Raw genomic sequence first — 26,585 nt, forward strand, 5'->3', positions numbered from 1 at the left:
TAATCACTCTCTAGTCACAGTCTAGTAATTATTGGAATATATTTTCCAAATCAGAGTGTGTCAGCAAAATACTAAGATAGATATCACACTTGGAGCCTCCCTCCCAGTTGCTACAGCTCACGCTGATGGCAAGTGTTGTTGGAATAAAAAAAATTTCCAGCATTTTTAGAGAGATTTCCTAACAGCCCTTTCAACAGATACGAAACTAGACATGTTGAAATAACACTTGTCACTTACATGTTTGTTTGAAATATGATTCTCATTTAGAGTATCATTCATTATTTCATTCAAATGCCTCGTGTTCCCTGAAGAAATAGGAGACTGCTGTCCTATCCTCTCCAGCTCCCACGCCTACAACAACAGTATTTTATTCAAAGGGAGTATCTCTTTCAGACTCTAACAATGTGCTGCTTGGTTCTTCATTCTCTGTCTTCAGAGACGTGAAACTCTTGAGCTGCCAATTTTTAGCCTGGTATATGCTTATAAATGTATCATTCTGAGACTCTGAACACTGAAGTGTGCTGGGGCTTTTTGCACAATATTTTCCTTTCAGTGGATTTCATGGGAAACTGAGCACATCTTATTTTAAAAATAAAATTGCTCCTTCAGCTCTGGACTCTTCTCTGCTATTTGGCTATGGATAATATTTGTGTAGATTACTGGAAAGCATGTCTTAATTCTTAAAATATTTTGCAATCCCTTTTTATTAAAAAGGTGCTGTTTATTTTGTCGGGTGATTCCCTTTGTGGAGCTCTGCAGGGCACAGCCTCTCCCCAGGGTGTCACCAGCCATTCCTGAAGGGCAGAACTGCTGCTGTGGTGAGCATGACATCTGTCCCAGTTTGTCACCTCTGGCTGTAGCTGCTCCTGAAAGCCAGCAGAGCCTGAGTGCCTGCAGCACTGCATTTTTGGGCTTGGCAGGATGCACATCCCAGTGTTCACCAGGGCTGTGAACTTGGACCTGGCCCCACACTCAGCATCCTCCACGGTGCCTCCAGAGCCAGGCTGTGCCCAAACCCAGGCACTGCTGCCACACAGGTGTGGTGTATAGGTGGGCTAGCTGGTCCTGCTGGGACGAAACACCCCTGGGTGCCCCCTGTGCCCAGTCTGGCTGTGCTTGTGTCTCACACAAGGAATTCTTTGTGCCACGGTGCCACTAAAGCACTTGTGAGCTTGCCAGGATGTGTGTAAATAGAGCAGAGGGAGATGTGCTGGGTTTGGTAATCCTGGGCACCTCCCCTTCCCACAAACTTGGCAGGTGGAGAAGTCAACTTGCTCAAACAAGTTTTCATTAATGACTGAGGCTCAATAGAATCTTCCTCAAGCCTCTAAATCGTTCCCACAAACGCTGGTCCTTTTAAGTCATCTATTGCCACCTTCAGCCCTGCTGCTGTCACTGATGTGGCTCTGTTCCCTCAGCACCAGGCACTCCCAGAGCTAATACCTTTCCTTCTAGGGCAGCAGCTCCTGCTCACGGCCAGGGCTTCTGTTCTCACCCAGAACTCCTGGTGGCAGAGCTGGAGGAAGTGCCTCCAGCTGGTGCTTACAGCCAAATGTTTGCACTAGTGTGTTCCCACTAGGCTGCCTCAACAGCAAAATATTGAGTTCAGTGCACTCTCACTACTTGATGTTTTTATCGTTTAAGGCTCGAGACAACTTGTAAATGCTTAAAATAGTGTGAAAATCCCTGTGCTGGCACAGGCTCCCAGCCTTATTGGAAGGCTGTCCGCTGCTCTCCTGGTGTGGAAGTTTCATATGTTCCAGAGAACAATTATGGAAAAGCAAAATTTTAAATAACCAAGGCTATGTGGCAGTCATCATTTAAAAGGAAATCCATAGCTTAAGGTGTCAGAATAAAAAGCTGATTTAAAAATCAGAATTGATGAGCAACCAGGTGTCCATAAATGAGTACCTTGGCTGCAGAGTGTTCCATTATAGGATCACCATCGATTTCCACAATTTTTAAAGGTATTAAATGACACTCTTTTTTGGTATAAACTACAAATAGCTGCACTATTTCCAGGTTTTGCATGTCTCTGGAATGTAGTATGTAATGTAAACTTTCCTGAGCAAAGGAAGGAGGAAGCAGGGTTACAGGAGCAGCTGAGTGTTTGCTCCTGGTAGCTCAGCTGTGGGAGCTTACCCTGGCACAGGGAGATGAGCCTTGGCAAGGCTCTCTCACATTAACAGGATCAGCCCACCCCTCATTTATAGCCCTGGCCTGGTTCTGTCCAGGGCTCCATTCTTCCAGCAGTCACTGCTCCAGGCTGTGTGTTCCTTAGGGGAAAGCTAACCAGGTCCCTGCTGGGAGCCCCTCCCTGCACAGGCAGGGTTGTGACCGCAGCCCTTGGCTCTCACTTGCCAACAAGAAGCCCATGTTGGCTTGGGAGGCAAGGGGAGGGGTGGCCTGTGTGTGAGCACTGCCTGTGTGTGCCCTGCCAGGGCTTGTGAGAGGCACCACAGCTCCCACAGCCTCTCTGCTGCTGCCTGCCACCCTCTGCTCTGGCACACAGAGCTGGCTTGTGGTTTTGGGAAGCAGTGAGTCACAGCAGGACACGTGGAGCTGTCAGATGGGCGCAGTCCCAGCCCTGCCCCAGCACCCAGAGCCTGCCCAGAGGGTGTGAGGTGCCAGTCCCTGTCAGACAGTGTGAGGCTGGACCCCACAGGGGACAGGGGACCTGCCCAAGGAAAGAAATGCCAGTGTACCAGTCTGCACTCACACAGTGCTGCTTGTCCTGCCTTGTATAAAAAAATCTTAAAATCTTGGTTGAAAACTCCTTCAGAGCAGGGAAGCAGTGACCTCTGTGTTGCTGTTTGCTACAGCTATTTGCTATTTCATTAACAGAGGAATGTGGCTGGGGCCAAGAGAGACGTGGGCTGCCTGTATCACTGTAGGGCTGTGAGTGGTGTTTGGGACAGCAGACAGCAGGTTTGCTCTGTGCTCTGACAGTGGGCAGTGACTGGGGATGTCTGCCCGAGTTACAGCCTCCCCCTGCCAGGGAAACCTCTCCTCTGGCACAGCCTCTCCTGGGAAATGATGGCTTCAGCTGCTAGACCAGAGGGGAAGGAAAGCTCTCTTGTTGGCTTCTAGCAGTTGAAATAGTCAAGTCCTGTATGTAAAGAAAAATCAGAAATGCCTTTTCCTCAAGACTTTCAGCACGTTCTGATGCCCACCCCTGCCATGGCAGAAACACAGGACACCCCTGGGCTTGCTCAAACAGGGTGCCATGAGTGCTGCCAGAGGCCTCTGGCTCACTGATAAGCTGCTTATCTTCAAACCATCCTTTTTTTATTTTACTCTGAATAAATACTCCTCTGTGTTGGATAATAAATTTGTCATTTTGGGCAAAAGAATGACTTGAGTTCAGCCTTAGCTGTTAAGGTTGCTCTTTATCTTTTTTTAACAGTATGCACATGATCATACACTCCTTTAAATCTTCCTGAGAGAGGGTGGCAGTATCCAAACACATGGCTGCCAGCTGCAGCCAGCAGTTAAAACATCACACCCACGGTCTCTTCAGGTGCAGATGAAATCCAGATGCCCAAACACTTGAGTTCTCCAGAAGGGAAATGCTAAATTGTACATTAAACCAGTTGTATCATGGCCCTTAATGCTATAGACACATTCAGATTATTTTTTCAGGAATCCTAATGACTAGTTGTTAGCTTTTTTTTCCTTTTTTTTTCTAAAAGAAAAAGGTATGCTGTTTTACCATTCTGGGTAATTAAAAATGCCCATATTACTGACATGTATCTGCTGGGGGAGGATGTTTGCCTCATCTCTAAACGGCCTGATGTTTTGGGAAATGTTTTGGGCCTCACAGGAGTCCCAGGGCGGAGATGTGAGTGTGAGAAGCTTCTAGGAATGTGGAGCTCTTTGCTGCCTTTTCCTAGCACAGCTTTATTTTTAGCACGCCTCATGTTCACGGGCTGTGTCTGGGAAACAACAGGAGGTACTTTAACTCCTTTCTATGAACAGCCTGACTGCTCACTCTTGATTTTTTTGGCTCTATGAAACAGATTTTCATCTTTACAGCTGCAATAGCTCCATGAAATCGTAGGTGATGGCCACAGACCCACTGGGCTCATCAAGCCAGAGGTGAAATGAAGCAGGATGGATCTGTGCTTTGAGAGGCACCACCAGGTCCCCGTGGGGCTCATCCTGGGCTTGCTGTCCCCCCGTGGAAGGTGCCAGCTGTGCTCAGCAGATGAGTGTGGGGCAGGCAGTGCCTGGTGCCCAGCCCTGCCCCAGCACAGGGGACAGCACAGGGGACAGACAGCACAGGCTGGAGTAAAGCTGCTGTGTGAGGAGGCAGATCAGCCATGGCCACTGTGCCTCTGATGGCCCTTTCCTGCCCTCTCCAAACTCACAGGACCTTTTCTCATCAGGAGAAGGGTAACTGCACTTCCCTGGGATCAGGCTGGCACAGAGCTCTGCAGGAGGCACAAAATGCACTTCACTGCTTTCAGAAACAAAATGCTCTGGGTTTTGTTAGCATAACTACAGTGGGAGGTGACACTAAAGGGATTAAGCATTTAGTGTTCCAAAATAAACTGAAATGAGCAGAATATTGTGACTTTGCTGTCTCAGTCCCAGCTCCTCATGGTGCTTTTCCCTCCCCTGAGCTGCAGCCATGCCCCCAGCTGATGTCCCCAGCTGCCACAGCCCTGCCAAGGAGCTCTGCCTTGCCCTTATAGGGTTCAGCTTGTCCCCGTGTCCTCCCATGTGGCTCACTGGGCACTGGGGTGGAAAACACCACATGTGTGTCTGCCTTTGGTGCTCAGGTGGCCATTTGTGTAATTATTTCAAACCTAAATGTCCTTGTCATGTTAAGTCTCATCCTTGTGAATTCCCTGTGGTGCATCCTGGATGTGGCCATGGATATGTCACCCTGTGCAGGACAAGCTTCCTGCCCTGAGCATCTCCCAAGGGACAAGTGAAGGAGGAGTGGGGAATGGCTGCCTGCATGGCCTGCTTCTCCTGCAGTGAGAGATGGGGATTGCATCTGTCCAAACACAAATAACTTTTTGTAATGGAGGCATATCCTTAACACTTTCTCCTCATCCTGGTACGAACTTCAGGTGTTACAGCAAAAAACCAGTCCTGCATGTCAGTTTGCTGTACCAAATGCATTATTTGTGGCTGAGAACTACCAGGTGTACTCTGCAGTCTCTGAGGAGGGGTCCTGGTCCCCCAGGACTCTCAGTGCTGCAGCTCACAGCTCAGAGAAGCCACTGTGCCTGTCAGCCTTGGGTTTCCTTCCTCTGGGGGACATTAATTATCTTAATCAGGATGCAGCCTTGCAGCATCAGTCCACAACATAAGGAATCAGCTTTAGGGACTCCCAGGTGCTCTCAGACCTCTCCTGGATGCAGGATGTGCTCAGTGAGGAGCATCCCTGCAGCTGTGGGGGGCTGCTGATGCAGCAACTGAGGTAGTGGTGAGTGGTGAGTGTGTCAGTGACATTTGTGTGCCAGGGACTGCTGGGTGGCAGTGACGTGTGTGTGTGGCAGTGACATGTGTGTGTCAGTGACAGCTGTGTGCCAGGGACACGTGTATGGCAGGGACAGCTGTGTGGCAGTGACAAGTGTGTGGCAGTAACATGTGTGTAGCAGTGACAGCTGTGTGCCAGGGACATGTGTGTGCCAGGGACACGTGTGGCAGTGACAGCTGTGTGGCAGTGATGTGCTGGAGCAGCTTGGGAAGTGTCCTGTGTGCCGAACTCACCTCAGCAAACTCCACTGGAACTCATTCCTGTGAGATGCTGACCCAAACCTGCTGCCAGCACTGGAAGTGGCAGATGTGTGACATGAAACACCAGCTGCCACCTGCAAACACCTGCCATTCAAGTCACCTCCCCACTGATTTCTTTTCCAGGACTGATTTTGCCAAGGAGCTTCACCAGTGCTGAGCTACGAGTCAGGTATTTGCTTTTTGTACATGCACTCTTCCACACTAAAGATGTTTCATTCTCACATCCCAAATGGGGAGGAAACCTAAATTTAATGGTGGCATGTGCTTGAAGAACATACTTGTGTGGGCACTATTTCCAGCATGTAACTGAACAGGTAAGTGGCAGAGGATTTTTTATATCCCCCTTGCTGCCTACAGAGTGGACAGCACAGGAAAGAAGAGCCTTCGGAGTGCAGTTTTTCTTTGGAGAATGTTTAATCCAAGTCCTTTTCAAACAGAATGGTCTCTGCACAAAACAATCACTCAGGTAAATCCCCTAACACAGCAGAAACATCCTATTCTGCTTCCAGACCGAGCTGCTCCTTTCAAAATGAAGCCAACTGAAAATCCCAGACCCAAGCACACCCAGCCCGTAATTAGGAGCTGTGTCAGACAGTTGACGCAGGGGCTGGGAATGCAGAGGTGCAGAGCTCTGTGCGTGGCCTCGCTCCTTATTTATCCTCCCTGTGGAGCAGCAGCTGTGTTTACAGGAGGTGGGAGCAGAGCCTGGCTGGGCTGTGCTCCGTGCTGGGACCCTGCTGGGGGCTGCTGCCCTGGGCTGCTCTTCCTGCTCCTGCCACAGCCATGGTCAGCTCCTGCCTGCAGGATTCTCCTGGCCACAAGCTCTTCCAGTCCAGCTTAAGAGGCAGGAGCTGAGAGAATGGATTTGGTTTGGTCCTGACCTGTGGCTCTGTGCGAGGGTTGGGATGTGGTGAGGATGAGGATGGCAGCACGGGGGAGGCCCCACCTCAGGAGATGCCTCAGCGACCACCCCGGGGGCTCCAGCAGCTGGGCCTGGGACGGCTTCTGGAGAACAGCCAGGGAAAAACGCCTTGCAGGTCAGTCCAAGGGCAGCTGTAATCCCACACTGCTGGGATTCAAGCACTGAGCTACAGCCTTGATCAAGGCAGGAGAATACTTTTGCTTTTTTGGGCTCCTTTCATGCTGCTGCGTTTTCTGTCGCACCACAGAGCTTTGCCCAGGCGGCTTTTTCACTGGTGGGACCATGCGGGTATTTTGAGCTGATGATTTGTATGTAGAGCTGGAAATACTCAGATTTATATAGAATTATAGAATTTTTTACTTTTTGTTTAGCTGGAGTTTTGCAGACATTTTTAAACATGGCAGTGTCAGTCAGCCCACCAACCGCAGTGCCCAAAAGTGACCTGAGTCACTTTTAAACTTTCATTTTTGGTGCTTGCACAAGCTTGTGAACTTGAACCTGCATGGTTTTTCAGGAAGCCTTTCCAGGGTGTCAGAAATAATCCTTCTCTGTGTCCAGCCACCTTTCCCCAAGCCTTGCACCCCAAGCTCTCCAGCTGTGCATTAGCACGTGCAGAGCGGGCAGAGCAGACCCTGGGGCTGTGTTGGGATGGGGATGGGCTGGGGGATGGCAGCTGTGGGGCTGGGGGATGGCAGCTGTGGGGCTGGGGGATGGCAGCTGTGGGGCTGTGCAGAGACCCCACAGTGAGCACTGGGCACAGGGCCTGACCTGCTCTTCCTCTCGGGTGCATGGTGCCCAGCAGGGACCTGGCAGCATCTCCATCAGAGCAAGAGCAATAATGCTCCAGTTACTGAAAATGGCTTTCTAGAGTCTTTTTCTTTCAAGCAGCTCAGTGGGCTTTGTATAGATCTTTCCTCCTGGGGCTTGTGTTCATCTCACAGAGACAGGAGGTTTTGTAGCATTTTGATTCTGGCCAGATGGGTGTCCCTCTCCGCATCCCTGAGAGAGAGTTCAAAATGAGTAAAGGTATTTCTCTTTTCCCTGAGCCCACATGCACTTTACTTGTTATAAGCAGACCTTTCAGAGGTGCCCAGGGGCTGGATTGTTATTGTAAACATCCCTGTTCCTCTGTCAAAGCAAGAGCCAAGTTACCCTTTGGGCTGAGGTTGTCTTTCAGTTCACAACTAGGACGGAGCAAAGAGGCTGTCAGATTAACTGGGGACTTTCAGTGGGGGAGCAGGACATTGGGAATTGCTTTTGTGTACAATATCTATGATTTTTGTGCCTCCAAGGCCCTTAAACCACTTTGAAAATCCTAGAATTTAATTTGAGTGTACTGGTCATGCCTTTGTGCTGGGCTGAAGAGCAGCACCAAACCCAGTCACTGCTGGCATCTGTGGAGCCCATCCCACCAGACCAGCACTGCACCCTCTGGAAGCAGTGGGGGTTTCATCACATGTTGGTAGAGGATGTGCTGGTCAGGAGGAGTGCCAGGCATGGCCATGACTGAGGAGCTGAGTGACACAAGTTCTGCCAGGTGGATGATCTCTTTCTTCTGCAAAACAGCCAGAACTCTTCACTCCAGATGGTGTGAGGGAAGCTCAGCACCATTGGGAAGCCATTTGAGCTGGGCTGTGAGGAAGCAGTGTGGACATATTTTTATAAGTAGAAGGGACAGAGCTGTGGGTGGTATTTGCCACCCTGCACCAGGTGCAGGAGCTGTGATACAGCTGCTTCTTGGTTTGTCACAGATTCTGTGAGGTGACAGGACACCCAAATGCTGATGTCATTTGTGTGCACCAACTCCAGGTGACTTCCTGGAGGAGCTGGCAAAGGTTGGCTACTTTTTTGACAGCAACTGATGCCATTGCTCCTGGACTGCTGTCCTCAGCTCAAACATTACAGGTCAGGAAACAAATTAGTACAGTGGATAATGCTTCCACTGGAGGATACCTGTGATTCTTTCTGGCCATGAGGTACCCAGCAGTGACAGGAGCAGCAGGAGCCTGTGGTGCTTCTGCACTGATACTTCAGTGGGTGCTGAAACTCAGCACTTGAAGGAGTCCCAGAAGGCCTTTAAAACTTACTAAATTTTTATTATAGGAAATGTATCAAATGTTTATTAAAGGAAAGGCAAAATGGTGATGTTTTCCTGGTGCTCCCTCTGGTTCTCTCTCCATCTCTGAAGCCATCCTTTGCCCTGGCCAACCCCTCCACACCGCTGCCCAGATGGTGCCAGCTGCCTGCATGGCTTGTGCTCCTTGGCTGCAAGCTGCACACAAATGTACTGCTCTGTCTTTGTAAACAGGCTAAAAATACCGTGGTGCTGCTCCTCGGAGGGCTGGGAGTTCAGAGAGGCTGGGAAGGAAGCCGGGGTCAGGCGGCCCCCGGGGAGCAGCGTCACACACAGGCACAGAGCCATGGATGGATCCCCGGTGCTGTGAGTGGGGCTGGCTGCAAGGACAGACAGACAGCACATCCCCACAGCACTGCTGTCCTGCTGTCCTGCTGTCCTGCTGCCCTGCTGTCCTGCTGTCCTGCCCAGCTGAGCCTGCGCTGCCAGCTCTCCTCACATCAGTGCTCGTGGTGTGTGCGAGATGTGACTCGGAACGCTCCAGGGCTTTGTGGTCCTCTTCTGAAGAGGAATTTTTGTCTTTTCTACTCAATTTCTGTGCTAGGTATTGTGATGCAGGAACCAGTGTCCTGCAGAGTGCTGTCTTCTGCAGGCCCTGCACCCCAGCCAGCCGGGGTGACAGCATCTGCTGGGCCCCTTAGCTAAGGGTGCCCTGTGTCAGGCTTGTGTCTCCATGTGCTCTGGGAAAGGAAGTCAGAAAAGCCTATTCCTTCAGATATCCTATTTCAGAAGGCATCAAAAGCTGATTTCTGTTCTCACCACACCCATGTACCTCGGTAAGGGATGTGATTATCCTAACCACACCCCAGTCAGAGTGATCGGGACCTGGGTCCCTCCAATGACACTGTTCCACTCATCAGTGGTAGCAAATTTCAGTTTGACTCATATGTGTCATAGGCCTTAACACCTGGAATATTCTTGTATTTTGCTTCATTGGTGCTTATCCTTGTTAGCTGGTGTGAGGCTGTGTGGCACAACGTGGATCAGTGATGAGCACCAGTGCCCTGTCAGGCACCTGTGAGTGCTGAAAACACAGACCAGGGCTCAGCACTGGTGTCGTAGCAATGTCAGCTGTGTCTGGTGTTGTACCCTATCTGCTTTCTCCATGTCTTCACTGTAATGTAAATCCAAGTGTCCCCTGTGTGAGCTGTGGCAGTGGGAGCCAGGGCTGGGCTGTGGGAGCTGCCTGGTGCTGGGCAGTTCAGTCACAAAGAAGGAATTCATCCAGAGTGTATTCACTCATAAGTGTACATAAACACCTTAAAGCCCAAACACACCACTAGCACCCTGCACCTGCCCACAGCCCAAGGCAACTCCAAGCCACACAGCCCTGGGGCGAGCTGGCAGAAGGTGGGGGCTGCCTTCCATGCACCTGGGGTGGCAGGGCCAGACACCTCACCCAGGGACTGTTCACTGCTGGGGAAATTCACACTGTGCTCAGCTCCTCTTCTCCAGACAGAATGAATTCCACAGAGACTGTTTCAAAGAAAAGAACCTTTGCTGTGCACAAGTCTAAAGGACTTGTGGTGCAGAAGCACTGGATTTGACATGTTTTTCCCATCACCTCTGGCAGAAGTGGAGCAGTGTCAGGGTGGTGCTCGCACTGGAGCACTCAGCAGTGTGCTTTGCACTGAGCTCGCTCTGCTGGGCCGTGCTCCAGTTCCTCGAGGATTTCTCACTGATGTAACCGGAGTGCTTCGAGTACCTCCGTGCGCTGCACTCCTCTCCATCCCGCACCAGATTCCAACTGTGTGCATGCTGTATTTATCCTGCCAGCACTCCTCGGCGGGCCCCATGCCATGCACACCTCTGGCAGTGCCAAACGCGGTGGCTGTGGCAGGCTCAGCTGCAGATGCCGGTGAGGGATGGCAGGAGGGGCTGCTGGATTCCCAGGGCAGGGAAAGGGAGCGGCGCCCGAGCCCCGCCGGGATGCGCAGAGCGGCTGCACGGAGCTGTGACCGGGCTGCTCTTTCCCAGGGAGGATTCTCCACCCCGTCCTGGGTGGGATCTCAGCCGTCCTGCTTAAAGCCGAGCAGATGGGCTTGCAGTTCAGTTGCCCCAGGCAGGACTTGGCTCCCTTGCAGGGGCACAGGAGTAACTTCTGCACAGGACAGTGACCCGCTGCAGGCGCCTCTCCCCATGGAAGGTAGGAAGAGGTTTGTTTTCTTTCCTTGGTTACTCTTCTTCTTTAAGGTTTTTAAACCAGCAATCAAACTATAATGCAATTAGCCAGAAAACAAGGCATGAACTCGGGAGTGGGGTGGGTCTGGCTGTTCCCTCCTGGGATGTGCTGCTTCTATTTGGGCTCACTTAACAGAAAACAGAAGGTTTTTTCGTAATATATTTTGTTTGGAATTTAGGAGAAAAAAATTAGTTCCTAGGAATTTAGAGATCTAACACTCCAGCATCTGTAAGTCCCACAGTGGGCATTCAGTGGTGCAGCACAGCTGGCCCTGGAGAGAGGCAGAAAGTCCCTGCCTGGCAAAGGAGTGTCCTCTCGAGGGGAGCAGCCCCCATCCTGCTGCCACCCGGCTGGCTCCTGCCCTGCTGCTGTCCTGGGAGCACCGGCAGCCTCAGCTCCCATGGGATCCCATCCCTGCGGTGTGAGCACAGCCAGGGCAGGGAATGGCTCTCCCATAGGGACCCAGGGGGGTGGCAGGGCTGGGGTAACAGCAGCAGCAGGGACACTCTGTGGGGACATGCCAGGCCTCCAGCGCCAGAGGAGGTCACCCTGAGCAATAATGCATTTTTCCTGAAAAGCAAGAGCAAAAGTGATCTGTTTTCCGGGAGGAAAGAAGGAGAGAGGAGACCTTTGGCGTGGGTGCCTGAGCCTGCAACAGTGTGTGGTGTCACCCAGCATGAGCAGGGGCTGGAGGGGGACAGTGCTGCTGCTCCAGGCCTCCTTGCTCAGCTGTGCTCCCGTGTCCCTCCTGTGTCCCCCAGGGTTTCTGTCTCAGCTCCTCAAGCCCTCGGTTCCTCTCTTGTCTCGTCCCTGCTGTCCCAGGTCCCTTTGCCAGGGCTGGAGGTCCCTGACAGCAGGAACTGGTTCCCCATGCTGGGGCAGTCCTGGTGTTTTTCTGGCCATCAGCTGGGCCAGCCCCAGCTCCTGCCTTTACCAAAGGCTTGCTTTGTAATGCCAAAAAAATCCTACAGCAACAGCGACAGCTCTGTAGGAGGGTATTAAGCGTCTGTGTGTCAGAAGGTGGCCTTTGTTTTATTGCTTCATGTAAAACACTTTGTATTCTCTGGGCAGGAGAGGCAAGGGTTGCAGTGAATGTTTTCAGAAAGGGAATTAGTGTCATGTCCCTTCCCAGCGACGCTCCCCTGTCACACAGACCCTGGGGCCGCAGCTGCCCAGCCCCACCAGCAGCTCTGCTCTCACATGGATCTTGGAGGACTGTTTGCCAGGACCACAACTGGAAATAGCACTGCATTTCTTGTCCTTTGCCTCTCTATAAAATAAATCAAGCTGAGTTTTCAATCCTCTGTTTGCAGATCCTCTCTGGCCAAGTTTTGAGTCAATTTATTTCTCGTTGCTCTGCGTCACCCTGGCAGCGTGCCGAGCACGAGAACTGGGGAGAAACACAATTAGTTTGCTGCATTTCAGGCCAGGCTGAGCATCCATCTGTTGGTACACACAGGTCTCCCAGGCAGTAGTAGAGGTGTACTTTTTAAGGTAGAAAATTACTCGTGTTTTGGAAATGAATAAGTTGTTGACATAAGCTAAGAGTCATGAGACAGGAATGGTTGTGTTGGTATTCACCATAAGAGCACTGTGCCCAGGGGTGCTGATGCAATGACCACTGTGGGAAGTGACCAGAGGGTGCTGGTTGGAGGTCAGGAAGGTCAGAGCCGCAGGGAAGAGCCCTCCTTTGGCCATGACTGCTGTGCCATAGGGTGCTGGGCAGGGGGAGCCACCATCCACCTGCCTGCTGTGGGCTCGTTCCCTGGTGACAGCTGCTGGCAGAGCCAGGAGAACACCAGGCATGAAGCCCAGCCTGAGGTGGGCAGCAGGGCCAGCCAGGAGCCAGCAGCAGCCACAGGGGCTGTGCAGGGGTGAGGAAGCTGCTGAGGGTCAGCTGGGGTCATCATTTCTGGCTGGCAGCAAGGGTTCCCTCTTCCCCAGCACTCTCCCTGTGATCAGAGAGCTATTAAGAAATGGGGAGGTGTTTCCGAGAGTGTTTTTGTGTGGGTTGCAGTTCTTTTTGGTATAAATCTGCTGTTTCAGCTTCTGAAGTTCACCATTTCCAGGGTTCACACTTCCAGGGTTAACGTTATCTGACACCTGCCAAAAATCTGGCTCTCCAAAAAATCTGACACCTGCCAAAAACTGGTCCAGCAAGCCTTGTGCAGCAGGGGGCTGAGCACACACACTGCCTGCTGTTCCCATCCCTCCTCCACCTCATCCTGCTTCCCTCAGTGCTCCTGGGAAAAGGCAGGACCTGGAGCTGTTGGAAGGAATGCTTGTGTGGGAAGGGAACTTGGCTTCTCTGGTGAATAAATCATATAGAATCCGTTTTGTGCGTTCAACAAAGCTTTATGAAAGGCAGATCCAAAGGAGAGGCCCTGCTGATGGCTCGGGAGGTTTTACTGTGGTGCCTGACATCCTCTGGCCTCGTAGGTCTCATCCTGCTGAGAGACCTGAAGCACCTGAAGCAGGATTGGTGCTGCCCAGCCTGGTTTCAGAGCCAGGGCTCTGACACTGCAGACTTTGCTGCTGTTCCCATCACCCTGCAGGAGCAGGGAGTTTGTGGGGGCAGGTCTGTGCTGGGTGCACAGTGGGTGCTTGTGTGAAGAGGCTGGTGCTCATGTGCTGCACAGCAGCTTCCCACTTTCCTGCCCAGTTCTGGACTCTCACACAGGAATGAGGATCTTCTTGAAATGTGACCTTTTTTCTCAGTTTTACTCCCCATATTTGGTATCTGTTTGTCCCTTCTTTCACAAAGCAGCCCAGTAATCAGATGACATCCCTGACTCATGCTGCCCAGACGTGCATGATGGGGCCTTTCTACTTGTTAGAAAAAGCCTATTGATTTAATTTCTGTATCTTTATTCAGCTAATATGGAATATGTCACTAATGGTGGTGCATGAAATTGAGTGGAGTCTGCAAAAAGGGTGAAATATTAAATGAACCTTGCCAAAGGATGGGGAGGAGGTTGTGGATGTGCAGGAGGGGCACAGGGTGCCCTCTCTGATGCTCCACATCTCTGATCTGTGTGCCCCTGGCTTCTGGGAAATGTGGGCAAGGCCAGCTGGGCTGGTCAAACACCAGCACTGGTCACTGCTGGGGGACACTGGGTGGAGGCCATGTCACATATGGCCCAAGCTGCCCCCCAGATATGGACCCTGTCACCTGCACACCTCGGCCTGAGCAGTGAGCTGTCACACAGACCCTCACACCCACTCACACATGCAACACTCACTGTCACACCTAAACACGGGTTTGGTGTACACAGGCACCTCAGGAGCGTGTCACAAAGCAAACCTGGCTGGGCTGTGGGAAAGGCCTGGCAGACACAGCTTTCCCTGGGCTCGGGGTAACTTGCCACTAGATGTCACAGTGTGCCTGGGTTTGCAGGGACCAGGAGTGCCAGTTGTGCTGGGGACCCACCCTGGGCAGGGCTAAACTGCTCCCTAAACTCCCTTTGCTGGACCAAAGCACACAAATGGCATCTTTTTGTCTGTTCTTGTCTTCTAGAACATTTTGGAAATATTTTTAGCTTTCATGTGCCACTCAGCAAAGGCTGAGACACCCACAGGTGACTGGAGAGGTTCGTGGTGCCAGCCCAGGGGCTGACCCTGGTGGGACCCCTGCCCTGGCAGGTGTGCAGTGGCCCTGCTCCCACTGCAGCAAATGTCAAACTCTGGCTAAGATCAGGTGATGCAGCAGGAGCTCACTGTCCCAAAGCTCCTGCTCTAAGGGGGGGACAAGTTTTGTCACTCCACTAGCACAAGGCAAAGGAGGCCAGCACTCATGCAGCTGCCTGGGGCTGACCTCTGCCTAAACCATCCCAGTGGATATTTATAGGCACACAGGAAACCATGCTGGACACTGCACTTCCTCTCCCATCCAAGCTGAATCTTTAATCAGCTCAGTAGCACAGGGAGCATTAATTGTGTCTGTTTTTCCACTGAGCATTGTGCTGAGCAGGGGTAGAACACATACATGGTTGGCTTTGGGCAGGCTGGTGATGGGATAGGCAAGTCACCTTCTGAACTTGTTACAGCTCTGTAAAATACTGGGTAGATTATTAAAAGACTGGGAGTATATAAGAGTATGAAGCATTTGCTGAGTAACTAAAGCAATGGCAGCATCTAAAGCCTCCTGTTTGAAGTGGTTCATGTACAGACCCAGACTGGTCACCCCACCCACTGCACCCAGACAGCTCTTGGTGAAGTGTAGCTGTTGAATAAATTATGGCATCACCCTGTGGCTTTCATTTGCCACCAAAATCAAGCATAGCTTTCCCAGTCTAAGACAAAGCAAATGACACAGCAGGGATGTACAGTGGAGTGCTTTCCTTGTGCTCTCTCTGATCCTGAGATCAGGCTGTGCCCAGGCTGAGCAGGGATGCTGTGCTCTGGATGCTGGTCCAGCCTGGAGAGCTGCTCCTGGTGTGCAGGGATGTTGGGTGGACACAGCTCTGCAGTGAGTGGGGGGAGCAGGGCTGTGCTCTGTGTGTGCAGAGGGGAGCCCCTCCTGTACCCCTGAACCTGGAGAAATGCAAATACAGCTGGTGACCTGGCTGTCAGACACTGTGCTGCCCAGGCACCCAGCAGTGTGCTCTGCTGCCACGGACAAGATGGATGGGCTATCCCTGCAAGCCACTCGCTGCTATTAATTTTCACCACATGAATCTTCCTGACCAATAACACATTATTGCTTTCCTTTGTCTGGGATTGCCTTTCCCCCCTTCCTTGGCACCAGTACAGAATATCTACAAATCTTACCTAGCCACAGTTGGTGATTATTATCTGGAGTCTCCCAAAATACTCCATGTGCTGCTCTTTCCTTAGAGAATGAGAGCTGAGTGTGCTGTCATTCCCATCCCCCTGCAGAAGGTGCTTGAGCAGAGCCCAGAGAAGAAGGATTTGCTGTGCTGGGGAGTTGGAGCCCAGTTCCAGCTCTGGGGAAGTGGTGTAGCCTCACAGCATTCCATAAAAACATTGCCACAATGAGGCCACCTGCCCAAGCCCCCAAAGCCCCCCAGAGTGCTCATTCCTGTGGCACAAGAGGGTGGCATCACAGATTCACAGTCACAGGACTTGGAACAGCAACTTTCTGAGAAAAAACCCCAATGTTAAAAAAATTAACATAAATCTAATTTTCTGCAGTTATCACCAATCTCGGATTAATTCTGCAGCATGACCAAACTGCTGCAAGGCCCCACACTAGTATGTTAAATATGTCCCACTGTATGTATTGAATGTGATTTCCAGACACTGAGGGCTTCTGGAGGAGACTGCAGATAAGAGTGTGCTGGGAGGCAGCTGCTGCAGGAGCAATCTGTGGGCACAGACATGCAGGACCCCGAGTTTCCTTTCACTTGTTGGTTTTTTGCACTCTTTTTCTGTCCTGTCACCCTCAGGTGTGTCAGCTTTTGATTTGCACCAGCTCTGGAGTCTGGCCATTAAAGCTGTGCAAAGAGAGCCCAGGGCTGTTAGCCCAGCTCTGGGAAGTGGGGCTCTGTAGCAGTGGAACAAGGCAGTTCCCTCACTGTCCCACAGCCAGAGGGTGTGACAGAGGCTTTGGCACCACTTCCCTCCTTCCCTGGGGCTATGTGGATACTCCTGGAAATGAACTGCATTAGCTTCTCCACCTCCTGAAGGCAGGACCCACTTCTTCCCATTTATCCTACTCCCCTGTTTGCTGGGAATGCAGCACAGACTCTGCTGCTTTCCCCATGGCTGAGTGCAGTGCCCCAGGGCTGGGATGTGCCAGCGCCAAGGAACTCTGCACTGCCAGCACTAAGGAAAATACCCCATTGCTTCTGGGCTCTGCTGCCCAACTCAGCATCAGTCACGTGCAGGGAGTTTGTCTGTCTGAGCCCCTGGTGTGGGATGTCTGCTGAGGGCAGCTAGCCCTCCCAAGGAGAGGAGCTGGAGCCTGGCAGTGGGCAGTGCCCTTGGGCCCCATCCCAGCACCCCAAAAGTGTCCATGGGTCCTGCAGTAGGGCTGGGCTGGGTGCACCTGCTGCATCCCAGCATCCCAGGGGCAAGGGAGTGCAAGCACAGACCCAAATCCCGGGGTGTGGAGCTTGTCCAGCTCAGGGAAAGAGAAATTCCATTCTGGGGCCTTTGCTGGAAGCAGCTGGAGGCAGGGATTGGGATGGCTCTGCCCCAAGGATTGCATTTTGCCAGGTGAGGTGCAGTGATGATGGATGCCCCACACCCTGCAGGTCTCCAGGTGGGAAAACCCCTCAAGCCATTTTGTTCTTAAGGAAAGTGCACAGGAGAGGAGCTGCCCAGTATCTGCCTGGAGTAAGCATCTGGCTCAACATCAAACCATTTAATCAAAGGGCATTTCTCCCTTTTGGGGATGACCAGAACCTGGATCCATCTGCACAGTCAGGCAGGGCAGTGAGCTGGGCTGGGGAGGTCAGCAGGGTGTGAATAGGAAGGATTTTGCCTGGGAGCCCACGGCTGCTGAACCTTCCAGGGCAGCCCATGAGTGCACACAGCAGAGCCCACGTGCACCCCAAGGTATGGGATCCACCCTCAGCTCGTCCTGGAGCCGCTGGCACAGGAGGGATCTGCTGCTGCCAGGAGCAGGGAGCACACGATGTTCAGGGAGGAGAGGTCAGGTCTCTTCCTGTTTAGATGTTTTCAAAAAATGCTTAAGCATTTTAATGGAAAAATGACTGAGGGAACCATCCAAATTAGGAAACAGGAAATACTGCACTAGCATAAATATAATTTTGACAGCTGAAATGAGAGGCAAGTGGTTGCCAGGTAGGGCTGGTAAAGATGCTGCTGGGCCAGCAGTTCCTGGGGAAGCTCAGCAGCCAAGGTGAGGTTCTCACTGGGACACTCCTCCCAGCAGTGCCAGAGCCAAGTCACTGGTGTCTCTCCCCTCAGGGTCTCCCAACACCGTGCCAACAGTCAGCAAGATGTGTCCTTCAAGTGGATGACTCCTCATGTTTCCAGCAGTGGATACACTGAAAATGAAGGCACTAAAATCAGAATTTTTATGGAGTATAAATAGCAGCAGGCTCCCCCGTGCCAGGTTACCTGTGTGATATTAGCTGCTCAAATCTAATGTCAGCCCTGCTCTTGACTCTCTCTCCCCTTCAGCAAATCACTGAAGCTCCCCAAGCCCCTTTCTAGCCATATGTTAAGTTGATGTAATGCTGCTTCTAACTCTGTGCAATTACTCAATTACTCCTGCATCTGATTGCAAGTAATATGCCCTCAGGGCTTTGCTTCAGTTTTGCCCATTGATTTGCTGTGTGACCTTGAGCATCACATTAAATACACTTTCAATATACAAAGGAATTTTGTTCATTTATGCCCATGATCGTGCTATCCAAACTCCTACTCTGCTTCCAACTTTCCAAGCAGTGTCTGCTTGTTATTTATAGCAAAATTTAAGGATAGAAGCTAACCTAAAATACAAAAGAGATCTGGGGGCCTATGTTCCATTCAAATTCACCTCAAGCAAGTTTCAGTGGAGCTTGAAGAGCCTAAGAAACGTAGATACTTCTGAAAATGTCACCCTAGCTGTACCTGCAGGCTCTGACATTCCACAGACACCTGAATTACTCAGGCGAGTTCCCCTTGCTGATCCAACCTGATGGCTGCAGAGCTGGCAGAGCTTTAAATATGCACATATTTAATGTCTGCTGTGCTGGAGGGGGAGGACGCCTCAAAGTGAAAACTGCTCTGCATTCAGATGTGTTCTTCAAAGCTCAGACAGGTCTTCTCAACCTCCAGCTGAAAAGGAGCAGCTACCCCTGGCTGCTGGGGCGCTGTTTGGAGGGGCTGTGGGGTGCTGCTTTCCTCCTTTTTCTGTGACAGGAGGGGTGGCTGTGGGATCAAGGAATGGTGTCTGTTTGCAGAGAAGTTTGCAGGAAAAATGAGCAGCCGAAGGACAAGTGTGGGCAGGGCTTATCCTGTCACTGGGGTTGACCCCTGACTCTGATGGTACAAGTTTTGAGACTTTTGTCTTGTGCATGTTTGTATGAACAACCATGGTTTTCCCTTTACCTTTGCTGGAAGATGGCTGTGAAATACCGAGGTCAAGAAGCAAAGCTGCCTTCTGAATATTTTAAGAACTTTTGGCTCATTTTTCTGTGAATGTTGATTAAATGAGACTTGGAAAAACAGCCAGTATGGATTTACCCTGGATTCCCATTCTGGGAATAAGCACACAAAAATAACCCTTTCCTAAAAATGTTCTTTACAGCCCCACCCTTCAGGAATGATGTTCCCTGCAATGACCCTGGACAGCACTGGCAGACCAGGGCTGAACTTCAGCTCTGGTTCTCACTCAGCAGTCCCTTTTTACAGTGCAAGCAGCTCCCTGGAGCCAGAGGTGGGTTGTTGAGGAGCCATGTAGCAGGGTGAGTGAGGACTGCAGAGTCTGGCTGCCTGTCACCCCAGCCCAGGGAAAGCCAGGGACTGGGACAGGACACTGGAGTGACAGCAGCAGCAGATTTGCCCCCACCTGCTGTTCCTCTCTGTACCTGCAGTGCAAAGAAGTTAAAGTGCAAGACGAGCTGCAGGTAATGTCAGCACACCTGCACACAGGAGCTCTGCTGTGCAAGTCAGTTCTGTAAAGTGCTTCATGCTCCTGCCTTGTGAAACAGCACTGAAATAGTGTGATGGGTAATTTCTACAAATGCTCCATCTTCTACACACAAACCTCAAACCACTGAAACAGTCCCCCAACATCAGTGAAGACAAGGGCACTGATAGACTCGAATGCTTTAAACAAGTAAAGCTACAGACCTCAGCTGTGCTCTGGTTATTTTCTTTGAATTTGCTTCCTTTCCACTGCTTTTTTTATACTGAGACATAAATAATCTCAAATTCCAGATCACCCATGGGTCCAAAATTTAGCTGTAACAGGGATTTCTGCCAACTTTTACAAAAGGATTTTGCTAACATGAAAGAAAATAACTCATGCATAATAAACACTCCTCCTGACCCACGTTATCCTTTTGCATTTAAGGTCAACCATCTCTGAAAGGGGAAAAAAAAAAAAAAGATAAAGGAGATGCAGAGAGTCAGCTGCAACAACAAACTAAACCCCTGCATGAAGATCCTCCCATCAGGGCTGTTCACAGCTGCCACTACATTTTTTCCTTGGCCTGAATAATGTAAATACTGGTCTGGGGAGTGCTTTTCTTTGCACTGGTGTAAATCTGGGCTGGAGCCCCAGGCCTGACCTGGCCATGCACACACTTTATCCCTGGCAGCCCTGCCCTCAGCTAAGGGGACCTGCTTCCTCAGAGGAGCTCGCCCTCCTTTGATGCTGGCTGCTGTGTGGAAAAAAGGGCTAAATTCCTCTTGTTTCTTGAAATAAACTTGCAAACCCCTTGACCTTCCTGAGCTGGTAGAATATGTTTACAGATTGTTCAATCCCATTTTTCTTCCTGAGCGTGTGAGAGGGAGCAGTGGGTTGAGGAAGGGGAGCTGTGCTGTGTGACCAGCCTCTTCTGACAGCAGAGACAAGACACTGATGAATGCCATCCACTTTGAAGGGTACAGTCATTCTCACTACTTTTTGGAGGAGGAAGGAAAGGAATTATTTACTGAAATCCTCTGTAATTTTGCTTTATATAAAGTTCATGAGGAAGCAGTATAATATTTTGTGTTTTGTTATCTATTCTCACGACACCTTCCAGGACACCAGTGCTTGTGGCCTTCTAGAAGAATATCAGGAGGTAATTCCGCAGCATCAGCAGCTCTTTTCTAGTTACACCATCTAAACACATCTCCTTTACACTTTGATTGCTGCCTGAAGTCAGAGGAGCCAGGAGAAACGAAGTTTATCAGAGGGCAAGAGTCAAAGCACAAGGAGGGGATGTTACTGACATAACTAAATTAAAGTGTAGAGCTTTATTTAAAGACTGTAGAAGCTGGAAAAAAGCTCCTTAAGACAGAAACCATCTTTTCTCCCAGGCCTGGGAGGCACTGGGAGGCCTCATGGGTGTCATCACCAGGTACTTGTAATAATGTCACTATTTCCAGAAGTCCTGGCATGAGCAGCTCGGCAGGAGAGGAATTGTGAAAGGTAGCTGACTGAGGATAATGGATAGTAGGATGAAATTGAGAGGAAAAACTTAATTGGAATTAACTAGCTGAGAAAAGCCTCTTGATCTGTCAGACAGTGAAATTGCCTCCCAGGAGCAATGGTATAGTCTCAACCACGTGGGCATTTAAAGCTAGTCTAATGTCTATGATTCCCTGAGTTAACTGGAGTATCTCAATAATTGGAACTGACACAAAGATTTATCTTCTTTGATTGACTAGCTTTCATAGAGGCTCATCTCTTTGTGGTGCTGCACAGAGCTTTCAGGGCAGCTGTTTGCACTTAAACTGCCAGGAGCTGACAGTGTGTATCCATTTCAGCTCTTCAAATGTGTTCTTTGAAAAAACACTTAAATCGCTGGAATAGACAGTACTAATCAGTCTGCAGGAAAATGGAGCATCCTTACCTGGGGCTCAGTGCTATCAATCTCCTGTGCCTGTGCTCGGCCGTCCTGCAGCAGCAGAGCCATTTAGGTGCATTACTGCCAAACGCACAATCAGCCTGAAAAATTGGGCTGATTTGGCCAAGGCAATAAAAGGGAAAGGTGTTTTGCCAAATGTATAAAAACAAATGGTTGGTATTTCAGTGGTTACAGCAGAGTAGGATTAATCACACTAGGATGATGGAAATCATCTCCCATGCTCATTTTTCCTGCTTTCAGAAGAGACAGCGTGTGGCTGGCGTGAAGGGTGAGGTCCTGTGAGGGCTTTTGTATTTGGATTTGCCCATTCATTCACCTGCTCTATGACCTTGTGCCCATCTTCTCTCTTGCTTTGCCTTCCATAGGTTTACATCTACAGAAAAGGGCACAGCCAACCCCCAGCCTTGACTGGAAGCTGGGTTCCTACTTTGTATGTAGCAGCAGTGTGTTGGGAAGAGTGTTTGGAATCCTTTCACTTCTCTGCCACTGAGAGATACAGGGATGGTGTCTTCTCTGCAAAAGACATTTAAATCTTACTGAGATAGCCTTGTAGTATGCAAAATATTAGGTCAAGATGTTTTACAGAAGTGAGAAACTGCTTTTCTGCAGGGCACAACTTACAAGTGTGTACATGTGTGCTGGCATCCTAATATTGACAGGAAAATGTGCTTTTTTCTTGGTCCTTCTAATGCCTTTTACATGAGGAATGCATACTTGTTACCTTGCCTTCTGCCATTCAGCAGAGCTGTTCAGAGGAACACCTTCCCCTGTGTTTTGGTCCTCTCTGGAGTGTGCAGGTGGAACCTGGAGCACCAATATGCCTCTTTTGCAATGGAGAAGTACAGCATGTTGGAAATCAGAACTTATGGAAATACAGGCTCCCAAGCTGATTAGTGTGTGGATTTACAAACTGGGGATAACCACATCAGGCTGAGCAGGAGAGAGGAATAAGCTGTTGCTGCCAGAGATGAAATCCACTTGGTCTGTTTGCTGGTGGCAGCACCAGAACCAGCTTCAGGTCCCAGCTTGTGGCTGCTCTTGATGGCTGTGAGGCTGGAGAGGTCTGACTCACAGCTGACTCCAGCTCAGAGCCACAGCCTGGCCCAGCACACCAGCCTGCAGGCAAGCATTTCTGAGGGGAGTTACACACTGAGTAGCACTGCTGGCTCTCCTGCAGGTTTCCTTTCAGCCCAAAGACACAGCTCCACTCTCCCTCCAGTGCCTGCCCCACCTGAAAAATGGAATTCTGTGCCCTGAGATTGTGTAATGCTTCACTCTGACTGAAGTCCTGCTCTGCCATTAAACCTTCCAGGTCACTAAACCTTTCAGGTCCTCCACTGGCCCCAGCCACCACTGCCTAAACGACCTAGTTGGGGCAATTAATGTTAATTAAATATGCTCCTGTTTTCCCTGGAATGCTGTCAGGTGTGTGAGGATAATATTCTGATTTACTTTCTAAGGGTAGCTGGTTATAAAGGGGTTTTCATCCCATTGGAACATTGTTTTTCAAACTACTCATTCTTCTGCTATGAAAAGTTTAAATTAAATATGTCTATACAAAGCCAGAAAGAAAAGAAACTGAAAATTTTAAGTGAAAATTAGGGAGGCAGTTGATAGGAAATTGTTATTTAAAGATGGGGGGGAAAAGTGAGAAAAGGAAAAGAGTAAAAGTACACTTAGAGAAGTAGGCTTTGGGTAACATATGCAAAGCTAAAACTGATTGGTACCATTTATTATACTCTTCTGTTAAGTTTGTTCATTCACTCTGTTGTTTTTAGAGTCTCCTCAGGAGATCATCTGTTTTGCTGAGCTGGACTGTGTCTGCATGTGGGCTCTGGGGTTATCAAATAAAATCCTTTCCTCAGACAGCAAACCCTTCCAGCCCAGAAGGGCCCCACTGAAACAGGGCAGGCTGTGACACACAGCCCTTGAGCTGACCCACATGGACCAAATCCAGCCCTGGTGACCACCAAAGTGTCCTGGGGAAGGCCCTGCTGTTCCAACACGCCGTGGTGGGGGCAGTGAGCATCCTCTCTCTTTGCTGACCTTTTTGCTTTTGCCCCACCTTTCCCAGGCTAGTTCCCCACACCTGTTCTCCTTCAAAAAGTCCTTGAAGACTGCTGGCCTGAAACTGCCAGCTCGTCTTCCAAGCCACAAATCCTGCTGCTTCTCATGTTGTGCAAGAGTGCAAACAAATATTAGCTGTAAAATGATTCAGTCTTTATGAAACCCAGCTAGACCGTTTGGCTTTAGCATCAGCCCCGAATTACACGTCTGGACTAGACACAGTGCAGAGATTAATTTCCTTTAATTTGTTCCAGAGTAACTCACAATTTAATTTAACTGAGCAGTTCCTTGTTCTCTTATTCTGGAATGATGGATTGTGAAATGCACTCCTTTAAATTAATCTAGACACTTGATTTTTGTCAGCAGAGTAATCTTTCTCACTGGTATGCTAAGTATGCTTTTAAAAGGTATGGTGAATATGAATGATATGCACTTGGTTGATGATTTAAGTGTTTACACTTTCCAAACCTTGCAGAAAAAACAAATATGGCTTAACTGCATTTTGTTTTATAACCTTTCAGAAGTGATCATTCAAATAACATCAAAAGGACTTAAATGCATTACTAAATTTGATGGTACATGTGAGGGCAACTCCCTTCTCATCAGAGAACCATGATTTTGAAATGGGGCTGAGCAAAGCTTAGACTATTTCTGATTGCAGGGCTTCCACAGATCATCCAGAAAGATTTCTATTGGAGCCATTAATGGTAAAATATTTCATGTGGGTGCTGTCACTGCTTACGCTGGCTTGATGTTGCAACAGAGCAGTGTCCTTTCCCTTTTTTTTTTTCTTTCCCTTTTGCTGTTTTTACTTCTTAAAGATGAAGTGGGGCATTTGTGGAGAGGAGTGAAGAGGCTGTGTATGAATATTTTTCTATACTGCCTCCTTTAGAAGAACTGCAAAAAGTTATAGTGAAGTTGAGTAAGTGATATTGATGTAAACCAACCCATCAGGTCCTGTCAGCCCAGGCACTCCCTCACTCTCTATTATCAGAGGTAAGGGCTATCTGAATGCCACAGTAGAAACTGCACAGCATTCCTGTGTCCAGCTGGAACCTGACAACAATAGTTATTCTTAAATGTGGGCAGACAAGGCAAAGCCTCCTGTCACAGAAATATGTGGCAGTGCTTTGTAGGCAAAGGTAAATGTCCCTAAACTTAGCAACACAGGAACTGCAGCACACACCTACCCATTCATTCTTGCAGGGTTTACACCTACAGAAAAGGGCACAGCCAACCCCTGGCCTTGACTGGAAGCTGGGTTCCTACTTTGTATGTAGCAGCAGCATGTTGAGAAGAGTGTTTGGAATCCTTTCACTTCTCTGCCACTGACAGACACAGGGATGGCGTCTTCTCTTCAAAGGAGATTTAGATCTTACTGAGATAGCCTTGTAGTATGCAAAATATTGGTCCAAGATGTTTTACATAAAGTGAGAAATTGCTTTTCTGCAGGGCACAACTTACAAGTGTTTACATGTGTGCTGGCATCCTAATATTGACAGGAAAATGTGCTTTTTTCTTGGTCGTTCTAAAGCCATTTACACAGAGAATGCATACTTGACTTGTCACCTTGCCCATATAGCTAATATATACCTTGTTCCTTCCAAACCTAACTCCAGCCTATGACATTCTTCCCAAGCAATATTGTGGATCCTTGGCAAGCAAAGGAAATGCATGTGTGTTTGTTACCAGCCTGACTTAGCCACCTTTAGCCACCACTGCTTAAAAAAGAAGATGAAGATTTGCAATGTGCTTCATACACAGTCCTTGCCAATCCTCTCTCAAGACAGTGCTGTGGTGACCTGTCAGCTCCATGTCCTCTAATAGCCTACACACCAAGCTATCCAAGGAAAAACTGTCTGGCTCAATAAAGGGGCTGTGTTATGCCTGGACACATGGAAGAATGGATGCAGCCTCCCATCACAGGTAGACTGGCACCAAGCTTTGCTCCAGTCTTAGGCAAGGACTGAGTGCTGCTGAAATCTGAAGTGAGCTAAAGCACATCAATGTCTTTTGATGTGAAGTGCTTTTATGAACAGGTTTTATTGGTTTGGGTGCTTCAGTGTCAGTATTTCTATTTTGAACATCTTAGCAGCAATCTTCTTCACATTCCAAATGTGTGAAATACTCTTCTGTTGAGTTTTGAAAGTCTGTTATAGCCAAGTGGTAAAATAACCAACACAAAGGCTTTTAGGTCTTAAAACCAAGCTTTACTGGCCCTGCTCCTTTTCCAAAGCAGAACTTGATTGTTAAATTGATTTGCAGTATTGTGTGGATAGTGGATCCTTTACACCCATCACCTGAATAGTGAAGATCCTGTGGAGGTGTTATGGAAGATACAGCCACATATCCTAAATTTGCATTAAATTAGAACTAAAATCCAGCTAGGTTTTGTCTTCACGCTGCAGTATGACAGGAGCTCTGGCTGAGTTAGTCTCAAGACTTGGGCTCACAGCCTTTCTGAGAACGAGCAAAGGTTTGTTAGCCAGAATGGGTGCTATCAGCTCCTGTAAGAGAAGATCTGCAAACCACTGAGAGACACAGAGGTAAAAGGACCAACAACTGGATGTTGATGTCTTCAGCAGTGACTTTGGGCTCTGTGTTATCCCCTAAAATCAAATCCCAACTAAACCATAACCAGACTGGTGTCTCAGACAGTCACACTGTGCACACCCAGCCTGTCTCACGCGAGCCCTCTCGCCGGGGTGCTGAAAGCTCCGCGCCGCTTGCCAGGGGCAGTGCATGAGCTGGTGTGAGCTGCAGGCCACTCAACAACTTGGCACTGCTGCAGGGCTGTGCTCAATGTGGGCCAGCCAGCTCGGGTACTCTCGACATTCCTGGATGTCTTCTAAACATGTAATGCTGATAGAAATGTTGTTTAAATATTTGTGAGTTATTTAAAAATAGTGCGTCAAATAAGCAGCCTGGTGACGCCCGACAGATCTCTGGCTCGGACAAGTGCCTGGATGGAGAAAGAGGAGGTCAGCAGGAGTTATGTACACAAGTCAGGCTCTGACGAGAGACACGCTG

General features: G+C 49.5%; 1 protein-coding gene across 2 annotated transcripts in view; it reads left to right on the top strand.

Annotated features, from left to right (window-relative positions):
- The first annotated feature begins 10,914 nt into the window (after window positions 1–10,914).
- The window catches only part of LOC117003335 (rho GTPase-activating protein 7-like), a 45,924-nt gene continuing 30,253 nt past the window's right edge, over window positions 10,915–26,585 (top strand). For both annotated transcript variants that reach the window (XM_033073212.1, XM_033073213.1), the window contains exon 1: window positions 10,915–10,956. In XM_033073212.1, coding sequence (XP_032929103.1) covers window positions 10,950–10,956 — 7 coding nt within the window. In that variant the 5' untranslated portion in view covers window positions 10,915–10,949. The remainder of the gene's footprint in view (window positions 10,957–26,585) is intronic.

The sequence above is a fragment of the Catharus ustulatus genome, chromosome 15 (genome assembly GCF_009819885.2).
Source record: "Catharus ustulatus isolate bCatUst1 chromosome 15, bCatUst1.pri.v2, whole genome shotgun sequence".
NCBI lineage: Eukaryota > Metazoa > Chordata > Aves > Passeriformes > Turdidae > Catharus > Catharus ustulatus.